This window comes from Saccopteryx bilineata, chromosome 6 (assembly GCF_036850765.1).
Source record: "Saccopteryx bilineata isolate mSacBil1 chromosome 6, mSacBil1_pri_phased_curated, whole genome shotgun sequence".
Taxonomy (NCBI): Eukaryota; Metazoa; Chordata; class Mammalia; order Chiroptera; family Emballonuridae; genus Saccopteryx; species Saccopteryx bilineata.
In genome coordinates this window covers 34724120-34743155 of record NC_089495.1, presented here as the reverse complement: position 1 = coordinate 34743155, position 19036 = coordinate 34724120, and the positions used below count along the sequence as shown (strand labels likewise).

Sequence of the window (19036 nt, the reverse complement as noted above, 5' to 3'; positions counted from 1 at the left end):
GGCCCTGACTGCCTGCTCTCTGTCATCCCCCAGTGTCACCACAGGGCCTGGCACCTAGTGAGTGTTCATTAAATGGCTCTTGGATGTGTAAAACACTAACTTGTGAAACAAATATATAAACATGGAAGAGGCATGGACTGTTTCTGGCTGAGGGGAGGGTACAAGAGAAAGGTTTCCTAAAGATTGATGTTTGAAGAATAGGTGGGATATTCATAAGCCACGCTGTAGAACAAACCATTTTAGACAAAGGCCACAGTGTGAAGCTTCAGAGCCTGTGTAGGTTTAGGGCCTGAAAATACCAGATTACCTGAATGCGAGGTTTGTATTAGGAAGATGATAAAGCTGAGAGATGTTGGCATTAGGTTGTTCTGGTCCTTGAAAGTTTGCAAGAGGGTAAGTCTTACTTTGGACAAAATGAGGGGTGGACATCAAAGATTTTTTTAAGCAACCAAATGAAAGACTAGAATTAATATTTAAAAAGATGAATTTGAATACTGCATTTAAAAATGTCTGACCTAGGCCCTGGCCGGTTGGCTCAGCGGTAGAACGTCGGCCTGGCGTGCGGGGGACCCGGGTTCGATTCCCGGCCAGGGCGCATAGGAGAGGCGCCCATTTGCTTCTCCACCCCCCCTCCTTCCTCTCTGTCTCTCTCTTCCCCTCCCGCAGCCAAGGCTCCATTGGAGTAAAGATGGCCCGGGCGCTGGGGATGGCTCCTTGGCCTCTGCCCCAGGCGCTAGAGCGGCTCTGGTCGCCACAGAGCGACGCCCAGGAAGGGCAGAGCATCGCCCCCTGGTGGGCAGAGCGTCGCCCCTGGTGGGCGTGCCGGGTGGATCCCGGTCAGGCGCATGCGGGAGTCTGTCTGACTGTCTCTCCCTGTTTCCAGCTTCAGAAAAATAAAAAAAATAAAAAAAAATAAAAAAAAATGTCTGACCTAGAACCCCTAGAGCAGAGTTCCTGACAGCATAACCTGTAATCCCATCTTCGATCCAATCACTAGGAGAGGTTGTTCAAAACACAGATGTTATATTTTTTAACTCTGGGGTGAGGGGTTTCAATAAGCCATCCAGCACATGAAGTTTCCAATACATAAAAACTAGCTAAAACTGGCTTAGAAACAAGACAAGTGAGGTGTATTAGTTATCTATTGCTGTGTAACAGATTTCCCCCAATTTAGTAGCTTAATACAACACAGATTTACTATCTCAATATTGTAGGTCAAAATTCTGAGAGTGGCTCTGTCTGGTTGGCTCAGTGGATAGAGTGTCAGTCCAGCATGCAGATGCGCCATGTTTGATCCCAGTCAGGGAACACATGAGAAGCGATCATCGGCTTCTCCCCCCAACTCCCCTCCCGCTCTCTCTTCCACTCTCGCAGTCAGTGCTGGACCAGTTCAAACATCAGTCCTAGGCATTGAAGAAAGCTCGGTTGATTTGAGAATCAGCCCCAGACGGGGATTGCCAGGTGGATCCAGGTTGGGGTGCATGTGGAGTCTGTCTATCTCCCCTCCTCTCACTTAAAAAAATAATAAATAAACAAATAAATAAATGAATATAAAAATTCTGAGAGTGGCTTAATTGAGTGGTCTCATGAGTGTGCACTGAAGCTATAGGCCAATGCTGCAGTCAGCTGAGGGTTTGACTGGGGCTGTAGAATCCATGTCCAAGCTCACTCTGTGGCTCTTGGCAGGAGTCCTCAGTTCCTCCCCACGTGGGCCTGTCGACAGGGTTGGCCATGACAGCAGTTGGTTTCCCTAAGAGTAAGCGATCCAAGAGAGGGAGACGCACATACACCAAGACAAGCTACAAGGTCTTTTATAACGTAATCTCAGAAGTAACATAAAGTAGTCCTTCCTTATCTGTGGTTGGTCGACAGTGCTCTGAAAATATTAAATGGTAAATTCCAGGAAAAAAAAAATCCTAAATTTAAATTGTGTGCCATTCTAATGAAATCTCTCCTGCTCTGCCCCACCCTAGAGGTAAACCCTCCTTCTGTCCAGCATAGCCACACTGTATATGCTCCCCACCCCTTACTCACTTGCCACCTTGGTTCTCAGATTGTCATGATATTGCAGTGCTCGTGCTCAACCCTTATTTTACTTAATAATGACTCAAAGCCATTCATATAAGTGTTATTATAGTATGTTGTTACAATTCTTCTATTTTATGATTAATTATTATTATTGATCTCTCATTGTGACTAATTTATAAATTAAACTTTATCATAGGTATGCATGTATAGGAAAAAATATAGTCTATATAAGGTTTGGTACTATCCATGGTTTTAATCATCCACTGGCAGTCATGGTATGTATTTCCCACAGATAAGGAAGGGACTACTATACTAAGAGGTGGGGATCACTGAGGCTAATTTAGAGTCTAAGCAAAATCCATAACCTAGGTGTGAAGTGGTAATTTGAAATTATAGTGTGTAATGTGAAATAATATGACCTAATGTGTTCAAACACTTACAACTTCCAGAAACTATTGTAAGCATTTTAATGATATTATCTCATTTAACCCTTGCAACAAGTTAACAAGGTAGGTAAGCACTATGATCCAGAGGGAGAAACCGAAGGACAGAGAGGTTAGTAGCAGTGTGGGAGCACTGTTAGGAAGACTTATCAGGGCATGGAAGAAGATGGAGTGTGGAGGAAGGTAATCGGCTGTTACAAGTGTCTCTGGAATTTTAACTTGCTAATGACCGCCCTTCCTGGCTCATCAATTGTTCAATCCACAAAGTGTTAGGATTCATTTTGAGCTAGCCACAGCAGCTAACCAGGGTCAAATGACACTCCAGCCAAAAAACACCCACAGGCCATTCCTTTAATAAGCAGTGGGAGCCAAACCTAAACCAGAAATTCACCCCTGTTAGGATCCCTAGAATGGTTCCTAAATAGTTGTGTCTCTAGGACTGATCTCTGCCCCAGGCTCTTTCTAACCTTGGGTGTCATCTGCAGTTTGAGAGGCTGTGTATGAAAAAGTTCCACGGTTGAACAAAGTCAGGCTCCTGAATTTCCTGGGTCCTCTGTGGAGACAACTGAATGCTTACTCTTTTATTACCTTTCCCCAACACGGTCAATCTGGGGTTCACCAAGTCAAGCCGTCTTTCTCCACACATTCGGTATGTTCTTCTTCAGTAGAACACGCCCTCTAATGCCTCTGCTTCCGCTCCAATTTCGTCCAAGATTTCCTTCTCTTGCCCTCAGTCAGCTCCTCCCTTCATGTATCACCCCAGCCTCTTCTTACTGAAATTCACAAGAATTTCTTAACTTCTATTCCAGATTTCTTTTAATTTCTCTCCCTGTCGCTGTTTTCACTCTCCATCTTTCCAGCCTTTCTCCTCTTTGATCCTGTCCTACAAAACCACACCTGTACTGGCAAGTGCCTGAGAGTTTGATCATTTACTTAATGGCAACAAAAGAAAAAAAAAAGTAAGCTCCAAAAGAAGCAGGAGCAGAACGCGAGAAGTGAGCTGACTTGGCCCGGTGACTGTAACTGAGAAGGCCCTGCCCGCCTCCGCAGGCTCCACCTTGCAAGAAACCCTGAGCTCAGGGGCGGAGAAGGGGCTCGGTCGCTGATATTAATAAGTTACACAGCACCCGAGATGGCGGGACGAGCCATCGCAGGCAGCAGGTGGAGGGGGAGGCCTGGCCCGGGACCCCCGCTTCTGGGGCCAGTGCGAGTCCAGGACCCGGCCTGGGCTGCAGCAAGCCGCCAGCCCCGCCGCCGCCAGGCCCTGGAGCGTGTCCAGGAGCCCGGGTGGGGCCGGGAGCGCCCATCAGTCACCCCGGCATGTGGGCCGCGGGTGGGGCGGAGCGGGCGGGCCGGGCTGAGGGACTCTGTGTGCCAACATCGCGCCAGAGTAAGTTTGTCCAGCCAGCCTGTGCCGCTCGCGGGTGCCTCTGCCTCTCGCTGCTTTCCCGGACAGCTTCGGCCGCCCCAACCGGAGGTGGCAGGCGGGTCGCCCTGCCAGGTGAGCCTGGGGCCGGGCAGGTGGGTGTCGGGGTGCGGAGGGCGGCCGGCAGCAGAGCGGGGCCGGGGGGACTGGAGAGAGCTCGCGGAGAGCGCAGCGCTGGGGAAGGCCGGTGGCTGGGCTCGGTCGCCTGGCCCGCGCCCCTCCCACGGCCCCGCCACCGCGCCGCGGGCCGGCTCAAGTGCGGGGCTGGGCGGCGAGCGCGGCCGCGGCGGCCGGGCTGCTGGTGTCCAGTGTCTGGTGTCCGATGTCTGGAGCCGGGAGCGGTGAGCCTGCGGGCCGGGGGTTCCTGGTCGCTGTAAGGGGGACCCCGGGGGGGGGGGTGGCCACCGAGCACGTGGGAAAGCCCAGGGGCAGCCCGGGCTGCGGGCGGGGCTCCGTGTCCCCGAGGGGCGTGTGCACGCACGTCGGGCGGGGTTCCAGCGGGAGGGAGCCGCTGCGCCAGGGTGGTGGCCGCGTGGGAGGGTCCGGGCTGCTCTAAGGTTTCGGACTCCGGCCCAACAGACCTCGGCGCCCGCGTCTCCCCCGGCCCCGCGACGGGCGCCCCACTCCGGTGCGCCGCAGCGACTGCACCGCGGACGAGCACGCGACACACGTGGGTAGAGCCGGGGGGGTCTTGCTTCGCCCCGGACCTTACAGGAGAGTGTGGGAACAGTTTCAGCGCGCCAGCACCCCAGGGTCCTGTGAGATTGCGGCGAGGGAGCCGGAGCCTGCCTCAGACCCAGACAGTAGTCCCCCACCCCCACCGTCCCCGACCCCGTCAGTTCGGTGGCGATGACCTTCCTCCACCAAATGCGCACCCGTGTCCGTTCCTGCCCTCGGGGTTCCTGCGGGTGCTCGAACTGGTGGGCATGGAGACGCATGATAAGTCACAGCTTGTCGATTTTCTCGGAACTGTCTTTCCCTCTCCGGGGTAACAGGGAAGAAGCAAGCCCGGCAGCTTTCTCTAAACTTAGTCTCCTTACCTCTTAAGAAGGCTTTTTTATTGGATTGCCTGTTTAATAGAAACGACTTAGCCACCATCTTTTTTAAGCTCATAAATAAGTAGAAGGCATCTGTGGGCATAGATTTGGCATGCTAGTGAAATCTAGACAAATTTGTGTGTACAGTAAATAAATCAACTTTCTAAAGAAGGGTACACAGTTACAAAACCTATCAAATCTCTGTCACCTCTGGTAATTCATTTTATCCTCAAAAATGGCCTCTTTGGAGATAGAGTAATAAGATGAAGTTGAACAAGGTAACTGCAAATCTGAAAACAACTGGCTGCTTTAAAATAATTAAAATTCAAATTATATTCTTAATATTAAAGTTATACTGTATTTTTATGATTTGTGCTGTATCTCAGGCTTATTTTTTGTTTGTTTGCTTTTGTTTTTGTCTCAAAGTCATTAAAAACACAATTTTTGTTTTGTAGAACAGGGCAGTGGAAGGTGTGAGAGTCAGGCCAAATCTTTCGGTAATCTGGAAAACAGCTGATCCTATGACCCTTTAGGAATTTATTTTTGGAAAAGATAGCAGATGTGGGCTGTGGCTTCTCATTACCTTCACTAAAAGAAGAAGAAAACTGAGTTAGCTGAGCTCTTTCTTTGTATCGCATCTTGAATAACTGGAAGTTTGCTGCAGTCGGTATGTTGGGGGAAAGCCATTCGAGTTTGATTCAGGATCAGCAGTGATGACCCTGTCGGACAGTGAAAGTGGGAAAAACCCTGATTAATTTCCTCATTTCTATTTCCTCTACCCTGGCTGACTCTATTTGTCTCTAACTTCACGTATTATCTGGCATAGTCCTCAAATTACAAAGATTTACAGTGCAGGCCTTCCATTGGCTGATGAGGAGGTGAAGTCACAGGTCACGAGAGGCAGAGCTGGGAGCCCAGGCTGGGATCCCTTGTTGATTGTCCTATGAGCACCCGGAGCTGGGTTTGACTTTTCCATCCGAAAGCATGGGGAGGAAAGAGTTAATTCATACCAGTAGGAATCAAGTCATAGAATGGTCTGCCTGTTATTTAAATGCCTGATCACAGGAGAGTGGTAAATTAAGTCCCCAAGTATCTTCTGAGGACACAGGGAAGCCAGTGTCTTGCCTTCAAGATCCACTAATGAACTGTAATGCTAAAAAGCCCATGTTTGCTACAAAAGGCAAAACAAAAAAGTTAAAACTGAAAGAGCTTGAGCATCTCGTCACAGAGGTGCTGTGAGCTCTTCACTGTGAGAGGCTGTACCTTGTGTGAGAGGGGAGACTGAGGAGAAAAAAGTGAGGAACAACGTTCCCACCCGGGTCAGCATGCTGTCCTCCCTGGGCGGGGGTCTTTTCCATACCTGGCCTCCCCTAAGCTTATCCATAACGACCAGGATGAAGCTGCTTCTGCCGGAGAGGCACTGTGTGTCACACACCTTTAGTTCAGCATCTCCACGGCGGCAATTTGCTGGGCTTCATTTGGAAATCTCACGTGCAGTCCCACATCCGGATGATGTTCTGGTTCAGGGCTCTCAGAGAAACTCCGCTGTACTGGTGGAGTGCAGTCAAGCCAACTTAGAGTCAGATGGCCCGGCTCCGCCACTTCAGTCTCCGCCGTCTGTGAGAGTGAGGGGGGACCCAAGGGCTGTTTACTGTGCAGAGTAAATGAGTTAGAACGCGGAAGCACTGACCATAGTGGCTGGCACAGTGAGTGTGAATTCTTATTACCAGGAGTCAGTACTTTGGGAGGGGAGGAAGGTGAACTTGGCATTTTCAGGGTTTTTGTTTTGGGGCTCTATCCACACTGTCACTGAGGCTAGGATTCACCCCATTCTGAGTGGGGAACATAGCAGAGGCCTCAGGCTTCACTGGGTTCCTCGTTTTCTACCATGTTCTATTTTTGTGGCAGTCAGCCACTGGAGTCATGGAAGGGGCCAACGGAAGGGCATTTACTGGAATGTTCAGGAGTCACTCGCTTTGGGTTCTTACCATTTCACCTCAGAGCAATGGAGTCAAGTGTCCAAGGAACCAAATTCTTCCTCTGGTTCCTGTCATCTACAGAGGAGAGGGCAGCCTCTGGAAATCTCTTCGTCAGTGTGAACTGAGTGAGCTCTGCCCCTCGGGAAGCTGTTCGAACTCAAGTCCAGAAAGTATTACAGGACATCAATTCTGTTACAACCTTTGAGGGTCACCTCAGAGCAAAATACAAAGGTAGAGCCTGGAATAGGCATACCTGGCTGAATTGGAGTCAGACACTGCTTTTTATTCTATCTTAATGTTCTCTTAACACTGTGTTCCATTTGAGTTCCTGTTGCTGAATGCTGCAGGAGAGAGATTATAGGATTCAGGTAGCTAGAGTAGTTGTAGCCTCAGTAAATGTCCCTGCTACACAGTGAATAGTGAGTCTAACTATATGCGACATAGACTAACCACTTTGGGTTTGAGCGCTTGTCTCAGAAGACTGGTGTAGATGGAGAAACAGTTTGCATGGAAGAGGAGGAAGAAGGAGAGCTTAAGGACACTCCCAGGGGATGGGGGGAACATCACAGTCTGGCTGGGTGGGTGACAACAGGTGGAGGATCTAGGAGGCTAAGTGACTAGTCTGGAGTTTAAGAGCGTTTGAACTTAGTTTGGAGAAATGGCATTGAGAGGGCATGTCTACATGGTTGACAATAAGCACCAAATTATTAATCGGTTTCTTAGAATTTTGGTGATCCTATCATACTGAAAACACATGAAAAGTCTTGTTTTTCTAGAATGGAAATGTATACATAATTTTCTTCTGATTATAATAGTATGAAGGGTTTTTTTTGTTTTTGTTTTTTTAATTAACCAAACAGAAGTGTGTAAAGTAGAATGAAACCTCAGTGGAATGTCAGCCCCCTTCCAGTAGAACCACTGTGAAACTACTTATGAATGTACTCGTCCAGGCTACACTTTGGTAAGAAATCAAAGTGAATGACTCCTTAACATCTGAGTAAATATCCTTCTGTTGGCCCCTTCCATGACTCTAATCGCTGACTTCCACAGTCTTTTTAAAGAAGCCTCTAATAAGTTCTTTTATAAAGCCAGGATCCTTTGTAATGACACTAGTCACCTTTTCATTCTCCCAGTTTATCTGATCTGTAAATTTAGATTTTATTAAATTAGGTTATCTGGAGGATGTATACCTAAAACCTGGTGGCCTTCCAGAATGTACATGAAGGTTCTCCTGCACCTGCAGTGTTTCCATGGTTTCAGTAGGTGGTCTGGAAATTGCACTGTCCTTCTATGAAGATGAGAGTACAGAATTGTGTCCATTCGGTGCGAATTTTAAGGGGAAATGGAAAAATGGCATTGTGGTCTAATTTTTATTTCTTCTTTTTCCTTCCTTGAACATGGTTCTCCTTTGATTTGGTTTGAGGTGGGTAATTCTGTGAAATCTCACAAATAGTATTTCATTTTGAAATAAGTTGTTTGGAAAGAGGCTTTTAATTTCCTCCTATGCCTTTTTTTTCTTTCTTTCTTTTCTCAGCCATACAGTTGGTTTGTGAGGCTCTGAGGTAATAAGATGTTTGCTTGGTTGGGACAAGGCCAAACCTCAGTTAATTTTTTTTGTTTCCCTGAGATTGACCTGTAAAAAGGCAAGGTTTGTTTTGTTTTATTTGATAAAGTATCTTTGGAAATTATGGGATAGAGGTTACACAAACTCTTTACAGAGCTGCCTCAGCTTTTTTCTTCTCCCCAGAAATGAAAAGCGATACTGTATTTCCTCCAGCCTTTATTCATGAACCTGTCCTTGCCCTCTACACATTTTAACACTGGCTGTTGTTGGCTGTTGCACTTTGCAGGCTCGTGAACGGCACTTTGGGCAGGATGATCAGTGCCAGGAGCCGAAAGCCAGTTTGCTGAGTTATTGTCCCCGTCATTCGGGATTGCTGTGAGTCTCTGGGAAGGTCCGTCCAAGTGCCAGCCCAGGTGGAGGCACAGCTGGCAGCCATTTTCAAGGACTTTGGCCACAGGTGTAAAAGACTCCAAACCTGCAGAGATGCTGAAACAGATACTGTCGGAGATGTACATAGATCCCGATCTGCTGGCAGAGCTCAGCGAAGAGCAGAAACAGATCCTCTTCTTCAAGATGAGGGAGGAACAGATCCGCCGGTGGAAAGAAAGAGAAGCGGCAATGGAAAAAAAGGAGTCCTTGCCAGTGAAATCCAGACCCAAGAAAGGTAAACTTAACTGTGTCTCTTCCATGAATGTGTTAGGAGGCCGGCTCCTGGCTTGTCTTAACATTTCACACTAGTCAGAAACAAGCCAGGTGTGCGTTCCAGTTGGGTAGACGGACCCTAAATGTTATTGAGATTCTAATAGTGCAGTTTATCAACTTGAAGTCTACATGCAGGAGCACATACGCAGGTACACACGGGAGTTACCCTGGGGTTGTGTAAGCTCATTGCTTGCTTGAAACCAGCCTGACCTAAAGCTAAATTAAAAAGTCCCCTGTGAATTTCATGTGAGGGTTAGTAAGGAAGGTTTCTGACTCCCTTTATTGTCACAGATGCCTAGTGCTCTGTTTAGCAGCATACGAAGTCCTTTTATCAGCATCTTACAGCAACTGTGTCTGCAGTTTTTAGATTTTAAGAGATTTTTCTTTGAATTATCTTTTTTTTTTTTTTTTGAAAACTCCCTCTTAAAATACAAAGACTGCTATAAGGAAAAAAGTCATAATACTTTTTAATATTATAATTGTTTTAGTGTAAGTTAACTTTTCAGACATATTTCTTCCTGACACAAAGAATGCCTTGGTAGCTTGAGGGGGCCTTTTGAGACCATGGGGAAGGAATTCTTTGCACAGTAGACTTAGGGTGTGTGTGTGTGTGTGTGTGTGTGTGTATATATATATATATATATACACACACACACACACACACAGTCATAGAAAAGCACACCTTAACCCCCCTCCCCCCACAACCAACCCCCATATGCCTCCGTCAGATTCTGTTATGGATGAATAACTAAATTGTTTTTAAAACACACAGTTTTCAAGGTCACTTACGCAGGCATTCAAGACCAATTTCTCCTTGTTTTATTAAGCTAGGAAAATAAAGTTTGATAAAACTATTTGGGGTTTCAAATACTGAGAAAATGAATCTTACTTGAATGCTGGTATGTTCACAGACTCAAAAAGTTAGTCATCTGAGAAACCTTTGCTGTATACTGCTTTTTATTAAAAACTTTTTCCAACTCAACCTTCGTAATGATACAGAAATAAGTGCATATCTCATTTATTATTATTGCTATTATCAAGAACAGCTGTTTGGTAGACACCTGTTTTGTCAGACACCATGCAAAGCACATTTACACACATGATATCTCACCTTATAAAATGTCTACAAAATCAGTATCAATTTTCCTATTTTGCAGAGGAGGAAACTAGAATCAGAGAAGTAATATATGCAAGGTCACGCCTCCAGAAGGTGCCCAGTCCTGTTGGATTTCACAGTACTCTACACTATCCAAATCGAATTTTTCCTTCCACAAGTAACATGTCCAATCTGAAGCATAACCCTTTGACTTTTCTGAACTGGATTATGCCTCTTCTTGCATGCTTTAGTGAGAGTTTATCAGATATAACTGGCCCTGTGTTCATTGTGAACATAACATACTGACGTGGTGGGTAACTGGGGACTAGTGGCCTAGACTCGTCGTTAGACTCTGGGCTTCTCATGTTTACTGAATCGGTCTCCCTGTGGTAACTTAAGAAACAATTTCCGTTTCTTTGCTTAAATCCTTCCTTTGCAGAGTTTTGAATCCACCTCTCAGAAAACCCATATGAGTATATTATTGTAGTTAAATGATCATGAAAAACTATATTAATCCACACAGAGAAATTTCCAGCAGTATTTCCTGTGGGAAGTTTATTATTCCCTTAAATGTAACACTTGGAAAAATATTTTTTTTTTGCATTAAGTTAGTTCCTTTTCTAATGACAGAAAAGGCACGTTTTTGGATCCTTTCCCCACTTCCCCCTAAAAAGACAACAGTTCTCTTTCATATCGTTCTGCCTCTGAAGCTAAAGCCACAGATAAAGGCAGTATTATCAGGGCACGGGATTTCCAGAGGTGTGTTTGTGCGGCACACTCCTAGCCCCTGGCCCTTGTTTGTTGAGACACCTCACTGTGCCCTCCTGCCCCTTTCAGGCCCAAGCTGCAGCCTCCCCCGCCTCCTCTGCGTCCCCCGCCTCCCCCGCCTCCCCCACCTCCCCTGCCTCCTCTGTATACTGTATCCACTGCCTCCCCTGCGTCCCCTGTGTACCTCGCCTCCCCCTGCCTCCCCTGCCTCCCCTGCCTCCCCTGCCTCCCCCGCCTCCCCACCTTCCCTGCCTCCACCCCATCCCCACCCGGCTTGTACTGCCTGACTCAAGTACTGCTATTTCTTAGCAGTTCTTAGCCAGACTGTGGCTTTGGAGACTGGCCTTACCCTGGCTCCTTAAATACATCTTCGAGTTTTTTTTGTGTGTGTTCATTTGTTACCCCAATAAATTTAATTTTAAAAACTTAAATATATCTTATACCCACCCAACCCCCTCCTTCACACCATCTAGCTCATCAGCAGCTGTACTTTCAATGTCAGCTGGTCATTCTTATCTCGAGCCAGTCCACTGCAGTGAGTTTTCAAGGAACATCACTAAAGCGTTTGCCACTGGGCATCCCAGGTACCTGTCCACCTTGTAGTAATCTTAGAGCTAAAGTAGGAGGGGCTGGGAAACAATCAGAAGTTTGGATTTAATTCAGGATTAGAGCTCAAAGTCATTTCAAAGTGTGGTGGGCAAATGGGATTCTTAGAGAGGGAGAGGATTACAGACCTCCTGTGACTGGTGGGGTCGAGAGCTGTGTTGTCTGTTGTTGCAGCCACTAATTAGGTGCGGCTGTGGAGCACATGAAATGAGGCTAGTTGGGACTGAGAAAGAAACAATGTAAAATACCACATTAGTAATTTTATGTTCATTCTATAGTGACATAATATTTTGGATATCTTGGGAAAAATGAAACATTAAAATTAATTTCACCAGTTGCTTTGATTTTGTAATGGGGCTACTAGAAAATGTATAATTACAGATGTAGTTCACATTTGGACCATGCTGCTCTAGACTAGAAAAGTAGCATCAGCTGTGTTTATTGAGCTGATGGTGTATCAGAAGCTGCTGAGCTCAGAGCTTCAATGTATTATCTCGTTAAATAATCATGGCCAAGCCTGAGGCTCAATTAATGCTCACACTTTTGAGGCTGAGGGATATTAACTAACTTGCTCAGGGCAACAACTGGCAAGCAAGTAATAGAGCTGAATGGACCTTGAGTCTGACTCCCAAAGCTGGTGCTATGAACAGATTTGCTGCATGTCAAGCTTTCCTGGAGCTTCATAACAGTTACTGTTGTTTGCAAGTGCCTTGTGTGCATCTGAAACATATGCACGCATCAGAGCTCTGCCAGGGAGCCTTCATTCTGTATTCTTTTTTCTGGTAACACAAATAGAGGAGGCCTTTATTTAGTAGAGGGCTGCCCAGCACTTGTTTCATTAGGTCTCTCTGAAGTTGATGGAAACCTAATGCAATAGGCTGGGATCTGGTCCCTGTGTGTGTGCCCTTGACATGAACTTGGAGTCATGTAACTTCGTTTGCTGGATCATTTTTATCTACCTATCTATCTACCTACCTACCTACCTACCTACCTATTTATTTATTTATTTATTTATGTGAGAGGAGGGGAGATAGACAGACTCCCACATGGCTCTGACTTAATCCACCTGGTGACCCCCATCTGGGGCCAATGCTCTGCTCATTCAGGTCCAGAGCTCACAACCAAGCTATTTTTAGTGCCTGAGGCAGAGGCTGCACAGAGCCATCCTCACTGCCCAGGACCAATGTGCTCAAATCAATAGAGCTATGGCTGTGGGAGAGGAAGAGAGAGAGAGAGAAGCGAGGGAGGGGTGGAGAAGCAGATGGTTGCTTCTCCTGTGTGCCCTGACTGGGAATCAAACCAAGGACTTCCACATACCAGGTCGACACCCTACCATTGAGCCAGCTGACCAGGGTCATTTGCTGGATTCTTATTGTTTACAAATGAGTAAGTTCTTTTATGCAGAGCCTTCCCTTTTTCATGAAACAAGGATCAATCCATTGGTTTTTGCCACCTGCGGTGTGGACTTCCTCCCCTCCCTTTGCTCTTAAACTCTTAAACTGCTGGATTTAGCTCTTACCTCTATCGGTTCTTCAGTCACTTTGGACTCTGTTGAGTTGCAGCTCAGAATGTCTTTCTTTCATGGTGTCAGGAGTCTCCTGCTCTCTCCATTACTGTTTCTTTCCATCTCTGCCTGACCCCTGAATATCTGTGTTCCCAGGGGGTGCCTCACTCCTCGCTGGTGCTTTGTAACTTTGAGATGGAGTTGAGGGGCTCATAGATGCCTTTGAGAATTTACTGAAAGCTTGGACCTAGGAAAATGCACACAGACAACATTGAGTATAGTTGCCCACTCTTCACAGTTTCATAGATTTGAGGATAAAGTTGCGGTCTCTTTAGCATCTCCCTGGGGTGCCTCCTCTACTTGTTAGGGTTAAACACCACCTAGTGCCATCACTCTCAGGCCCGTACTGCCGAGTCAGACCTCTCACCTGAGCTTCCGTCTCAGTCTCAGCGGCCTCGTGAGCAGCTCCACTCAGAAGACCCACGAGCCCTGCATGCTTGATGCACAACCTTGTTCATCAGTGTCACTCACCCAGTTCTCCTGCCACCTCAGCGCCTGCCGCTGCCTGTCATCCTCTGTCACCATCAGTGGTACTGTTTTCTTCCCAGTCACCGAAGCCAGGTACCCAGGAACCACCCGATTACTCCTGACCTCATCACACACCTCGTCACTGCACTCTCTGGGTTTTACTTCATCTCCATTTCATAGTGTCCCTCTCTCCGCTCTGGACTGGCTGTTAGTATGTGCCAGGCATAAGCGTTGTATCTGTGTTATTTCATTTAATTCTCACAAGAATCCAGGAAGGTGAACGTTGTCCCCTTTATCCTCACAAATAAAGAAACAAACTTAGAGGAATGTGTGTGGTGGAGACAGGATTTAAACTCAGGTCCAAATCTACTCCAAGTCTGAAGCACTTGGTCTGTTCCCTTAACTCTGGGCTTCACAGTTCAGCTGGGCTCGGCTTCTTACGTGGTGAGCGGCCATGTGTGGACAATAGCCGCCCTCGTCCCTTTCACCTCCTGAGCGTGGGATTCAGCTGGTCTCTTCTCCTGACTCAAGTTCTCACTTATTTCAGCGCCACCTGCATTCCTGGGTTGTAGCGCTGTGCAGGTCCCCAACTCCCTTTCTGTCCTTTTGTCTCTAAAATAAGCATAAAAATGTACAAGTTTTAAAAGATGGACATTATAATGTCTTAGTAATTACAGGATTATTACCCAGGTTAACAAATCTAGCAAACAATGGGGAAAGCCACAGTTTTAAGTAATTCAGGAAGTCCTGATAGGACTCGCCCTGGTCCTCATTAAAATGCACACGGGGCTGGACTGAGCCTTCTCCTGGCCATCGTGCTGTGCGAAGCCCAGAGGGAATGTGACGGTGACCCCACTCCCCAGCTTGTCCAGCAGAGTTCTGTTGATGTCCATTATTCCGGCATCCCTTTTGGGGGCAGGTTCACATTTTGCTCTCTGAAGTGTTTCAGTTTAGACAATACAGTATGAGGCTTCCCTAGACATACTGCTGGTTTTGTAGTCCTATGGGCTAGTTTTGAATTCTTGTTTCAATTTCACTAGCTCTGTGATCTCGGGCCAGTTCCTTACCCTCCCTGAAGCCTCCGTTTCCTTATGGTAAATTAGGGGTAATAGCCTCAGGTGAGATTCTAAATGTTTACTGGCACACATGACATGGGCACCCATCAGAAGGGACACAGCCAGAGCGCCCAAGTCCTAGAGGGTGCCCCCCCAACCCACCAACCAGGCATTCGACTTTCATTTCCAGATGGGGGTGGGGTAGTGTATCCACCACTCAGAGTGGTGAGAGGTACTTGGGATGTTGGGAGTTTAGGGTAGAATATTGATATTTTAACTTGGTAAGTGCACTGCTTTTATCAGCCTTGATAATAGCCCCACTGTATTTAAATTTGTTGGGAGGATCCCGGTGTTGATGCTCTTCTGTCTTCTGTTAATTCAGTCCTGGGTCCTCTGTTGGTGTGGGGATAGGGTACGCTCTCCACAGTTTCAGTTACCCACAGTCAAGTGCGGTCAGAAAATATTACATGGAAGATTCCAGAAACAAGCAATTGATAAGTTTTCAATTGCGCGCCATTTTGAGCAGCGTGATGAAATCTCGTGCTTTCCTCTGTGTCCTGCCCAGGGTGTGACTCATCCCCTCGTCCAGCTTTGTGTGTCTCCTGCCCGTTTGTCACTGAGGAGCTGTCTTTGTTACCAGATCAACGGTGGCAGAACCACAGTGTGTGTGTTTAAGTAACTCTTGTTGGACCTAACAACGTTCCCCCTAGCCATTCATCTAACTTTTGTTACAGCGAATTGTTGTAATTCCTTTACTTTATTATCAGTTATTATTGTTAACCTCTTACTAGCATTCAGTACTATTCACAGCTCCAGGCATCCACTGGGGGTCTTGGAACGCATGCCCTGTGGATAAGGGGGGGACAACTGTGTATTCTTCACTCTTCCCCTCCCACCCTTACCTGTTAGTGTGGTTCCAGTCGGGGTGGAGGCCAGGTGCCGACTCTCTGAAACCCTGGAGTTGGCCGACCTGCCCATGAGGAGGTCAACCCCACTGACCCCTCTAGTTTCTCCCTCCTGCACCCCCGCTGGGTCCGCCCCATGTGGAGGAACCAGACACAATGATCACGTGAACAGCGTCATGCTGAAATATAAGAACTGGAGTCAGCCTGGCATTTCCTTGCCAAGGACGTGTGTCACCGCTTCCTGTGATATTTTACAGCACTGCCTGGTTACAGGTTTTACGTGGGGATTGAGCTGGGGACGGGGGTCTGCCCAGCGAGTCTGTGCTGTGGCACCAAGCAGGACTGACCCATGGTTCCAGAAAAGTTGTTTTTAGAAGAAATTCTCAGGAACCCCTAAGATCGCAAACATGAAGAGCCCTGCAGTATATAAACACGATCCAGGGGCTAGGAGAAAACTTATAATTAAACGGAAGTGCTATATAAAGTCCTCTCTCTCAACTGTCTTCTGATTAAAGAGTGCATGTAATTTCAAGGTGCACTAGATAGAAAATCCAGAATGCCCGGATAGCATCATATATATTTATGGGCCAATTTTATTTTAATTTAACTTAGAATAAAGAGTTGTATATTTTTTAATTAAAAAAATTTTAATTCCAGATAATGTTCATTACATTAGTTTCAGGCATGCAGCGCAGTGGTTAGATATTTATATAATTTACGAAGCGGTCCCCCCAGAAGTCTAGTACCCACCTGGCCCCATACATAGGTATGACAGTGTTGTTGACTGTGTTCCCCGTCACTGGGCTGTCACTGCCAGTTCGTACTTCATCACTTCTCGTTTTTCACCCGCCCGGTCCCCCATCTGGCAACCAGTTTGTTCTCTGTATCCATGAGTCTGTTTCTGGGTTTCGTTTTTTCTGTTTGTTAGTTTATTATTTATTTTACATTCCACATAAAAGTGAAGTCAGAAGGCAGTGCCTTAGGGTCCCTAAGGCAGTCCTGTGAGGACAAAAATGGTCTACGCACGTCAGTTTTCAACTCTTACGGGACTGGAGCTTTTCTCCTGTCCTGCCAACACTTTCTCCTCTCCTGCCAACACTTTCTCCCTTACCTAGTCTCGGCCATCCCTCTGTCTGTCAGTCCCTTGGCCTCATCCCTGCCACCCGTCCCACAACCCAAGTGTAAAACCTGTCCATGTCTCCCCTAGTTAAAGCCATCTTCCAGCCCTCGGAGCTCCTGAGGGCTCTCTCTGTCCCTCGGCCTGTGCGCAGTGCCTGGGGCACGCAGACACTCAGCGAACCTTCGCTGACTGAATCCTCACATTCTCCCTCACGAAGTCACCTCTCCAGAGCACATACTTATAGCCTCCGTATTTCACCGTTCTTTCTGTCCCACCTTTTTAGCCTGTTCTCCCTACCTGCCCCCCTAATCGCTCTCTCAGAGGTCAGAGATCTCCAAAGATCTTGCTCAGCCTTCACCTCCTTTCCCCTCATCTCAGCACCTGCGGTCTCTCCTCTCGTGGCCATGAGGCAGGGTTCTGCCTGTCTCTCCCTACGTTATTTAGTTATTTAGGGATCAGAATCCTCTTCCTTTTTCTCCTTTTGAGTCAGCACTCTCTCTTTCCTCCCTTTTCTTCTGCTTCCTGCATGGAGCACATGCTTTTCCAGGGTTCTCTTCAAGGCTTCATTCTCTTTGTGAATTCATCTGTGCCCATGGCTCAACAGTGACATCTAGAACATAATTCCCAAATTCGTGCGGCCAGCCTCAGCCTCCCTTCTGAACTCCCATTCAGTCTTTTAGATCACCACTGGAATGGCATGTAGATTTCTAGTCAAGTTAAACATCATGGATGCCACATTTCCAGAACATCTCATTATCTAACTCCTCAAACAGCTGCGAGTTCTTGACGTCACTGTTTCTGCTGACCCCCCACCAACCTCCCAGTTACGAAGTCTCGCAATGTCGGCGTCATCTTTGAGTCCTTCCCTGATTCCGCCGCCTGTTGAACATTGTCCTTTCCCTCATTCAGGCTGCAGCTGTCTGCCTCCCAGTCTTCTCACCCTCGTGTCTCCCCGCTCCCTCCCCACTCCATCACCCAACACCCACCTTGCACCACACTGACCCAGCGAGATGCTGACGTGTCCTGGCGCTCCCTCCACCGCTGCTGTGATCCTGGCATCGCCCGCACAGCCAGTCACAGACTCTGCATTGGCCACTCGCTCACATACATGGAGCTGATACTTTCTGAGCATTTATCATGTGACGGGCCTGTGAGGTCCGACTTCTGTCTGGTCAAAGGGGGCTCAGGCTCAGAGAGGTAAAGTGACATCTACGTGGTCACATCAAGAGTTGGTGGAAGCACTAGGATTTAATACCCCTTTTCGGCTTTGTGCAGTACAGGGCCTCTATGTAAACCCTTCAGCCAGGTGTCTCGGACCCGTGCCACGGGGCCTCGGCTCCCTTGCACGATGCTCAGCCCATGGCCAGGCGACCGCGAACCCCTCTCCAGCTCTGGTTGGGACCCTGCTTCCTCGCAGCCCCTCACTGACTCCGTGCTCTGACCTCTGATCGTGGTGTTCTTTGTGTGGAGCACCAAACCCTCTCCACTCTCTGTCTGAGTTCCATATCCAGCCACTAAAACTCAGCACACAAAAAAATCTCTTTATTTCTTCTCTATCTTTCCAAAGCAGTTTCTCCTTCCTTTGAATTCTCACCAGACTTAAAATTTAAGGTGGTTGTAAGGAGGCTTTCCAAACTGGTTAGTTCATCTTCTTAAGCATTCCCATAGCACCGTTAACACCACCCTCCCCAAATGCATTACCTTTATAATTAATTAATCACTCACTGCCTGCCTCCTCCAGCTAGAATGTAAGGTCCGCGAGAGCAGGAAGCGGTTTGTCTCGTTCCTGTTTACACGCGTCTACCTCAGTGCTTGGCACACGGAGGAAACACAATAAAATTTATTAAGTAGGTAACCGGATGCCTCTTTCTTTCGCAGACTGCAGGTGACTTGCAGGAAATGGCCTCCTCTGTTTTGTCCACACATCTCCTGGCATCTAGCTTTGCATCGGCTCCTGGTTAGAAATTCTCAGGTTTTGTGGCATGAACTAAACAGAGATCTTAATAGACTTTCCTCGTGTTGGCGTGAAATGGAAGGTGTCAAAGCTAACCCTCCCCTCCCTGCAATGACCCCCCGCCCCAAGGCTTTAGGGTGCCATGTGGGACCGCTTGAAGCCCCTCCGGTCTCTTTGCTCTCGGGCTCCATTTAAGAGCTCCTGAAGGCGAGGAGTAGGCAGAACAGATTACCGATTACCGTCAGCGCTGCTCTGTCAAGAGCCCATGTTTCTGGCATCTGGCTAACTCTGACATGTTATGGCTACTTCTCTTTCTTCTTA

General features: G+C 47.4%; 1 protein-coding gene across 2 annotated transcripts in view; it reads left to right on the top strand.

The window, feature by feature from the left end:
• Window positions 1-3641: 3641 nt before the first annotated feature.
• SH2D4A (SH2 domain containing 4A) overlaps window positions 3642-19036 on the top strand; it is a 74980-nt gene continuing 59585 nt past the window's right edge. Inside the window, exons 1-2 of one of the 2 annotated variants that reach the window (XM_066234965.1) lie at window positions 3642-3972; window positions 8764-9141. In XM_066234965.1, coding sequence (XP_066091062.1) covers window positions 8961-9141 — 181 coding nt within the window. In that variant the 5' untranslated portion in view covers window positions 3642-3972; window positions 8764-8960. Of the gene's footprint in view, window positions 3973-4418; window positions 4568-8763; window positions 9142-19036 lie in introns of those variants that run through there. The other variant, XM_066234966.1, reaches the window with a different exon arrangement.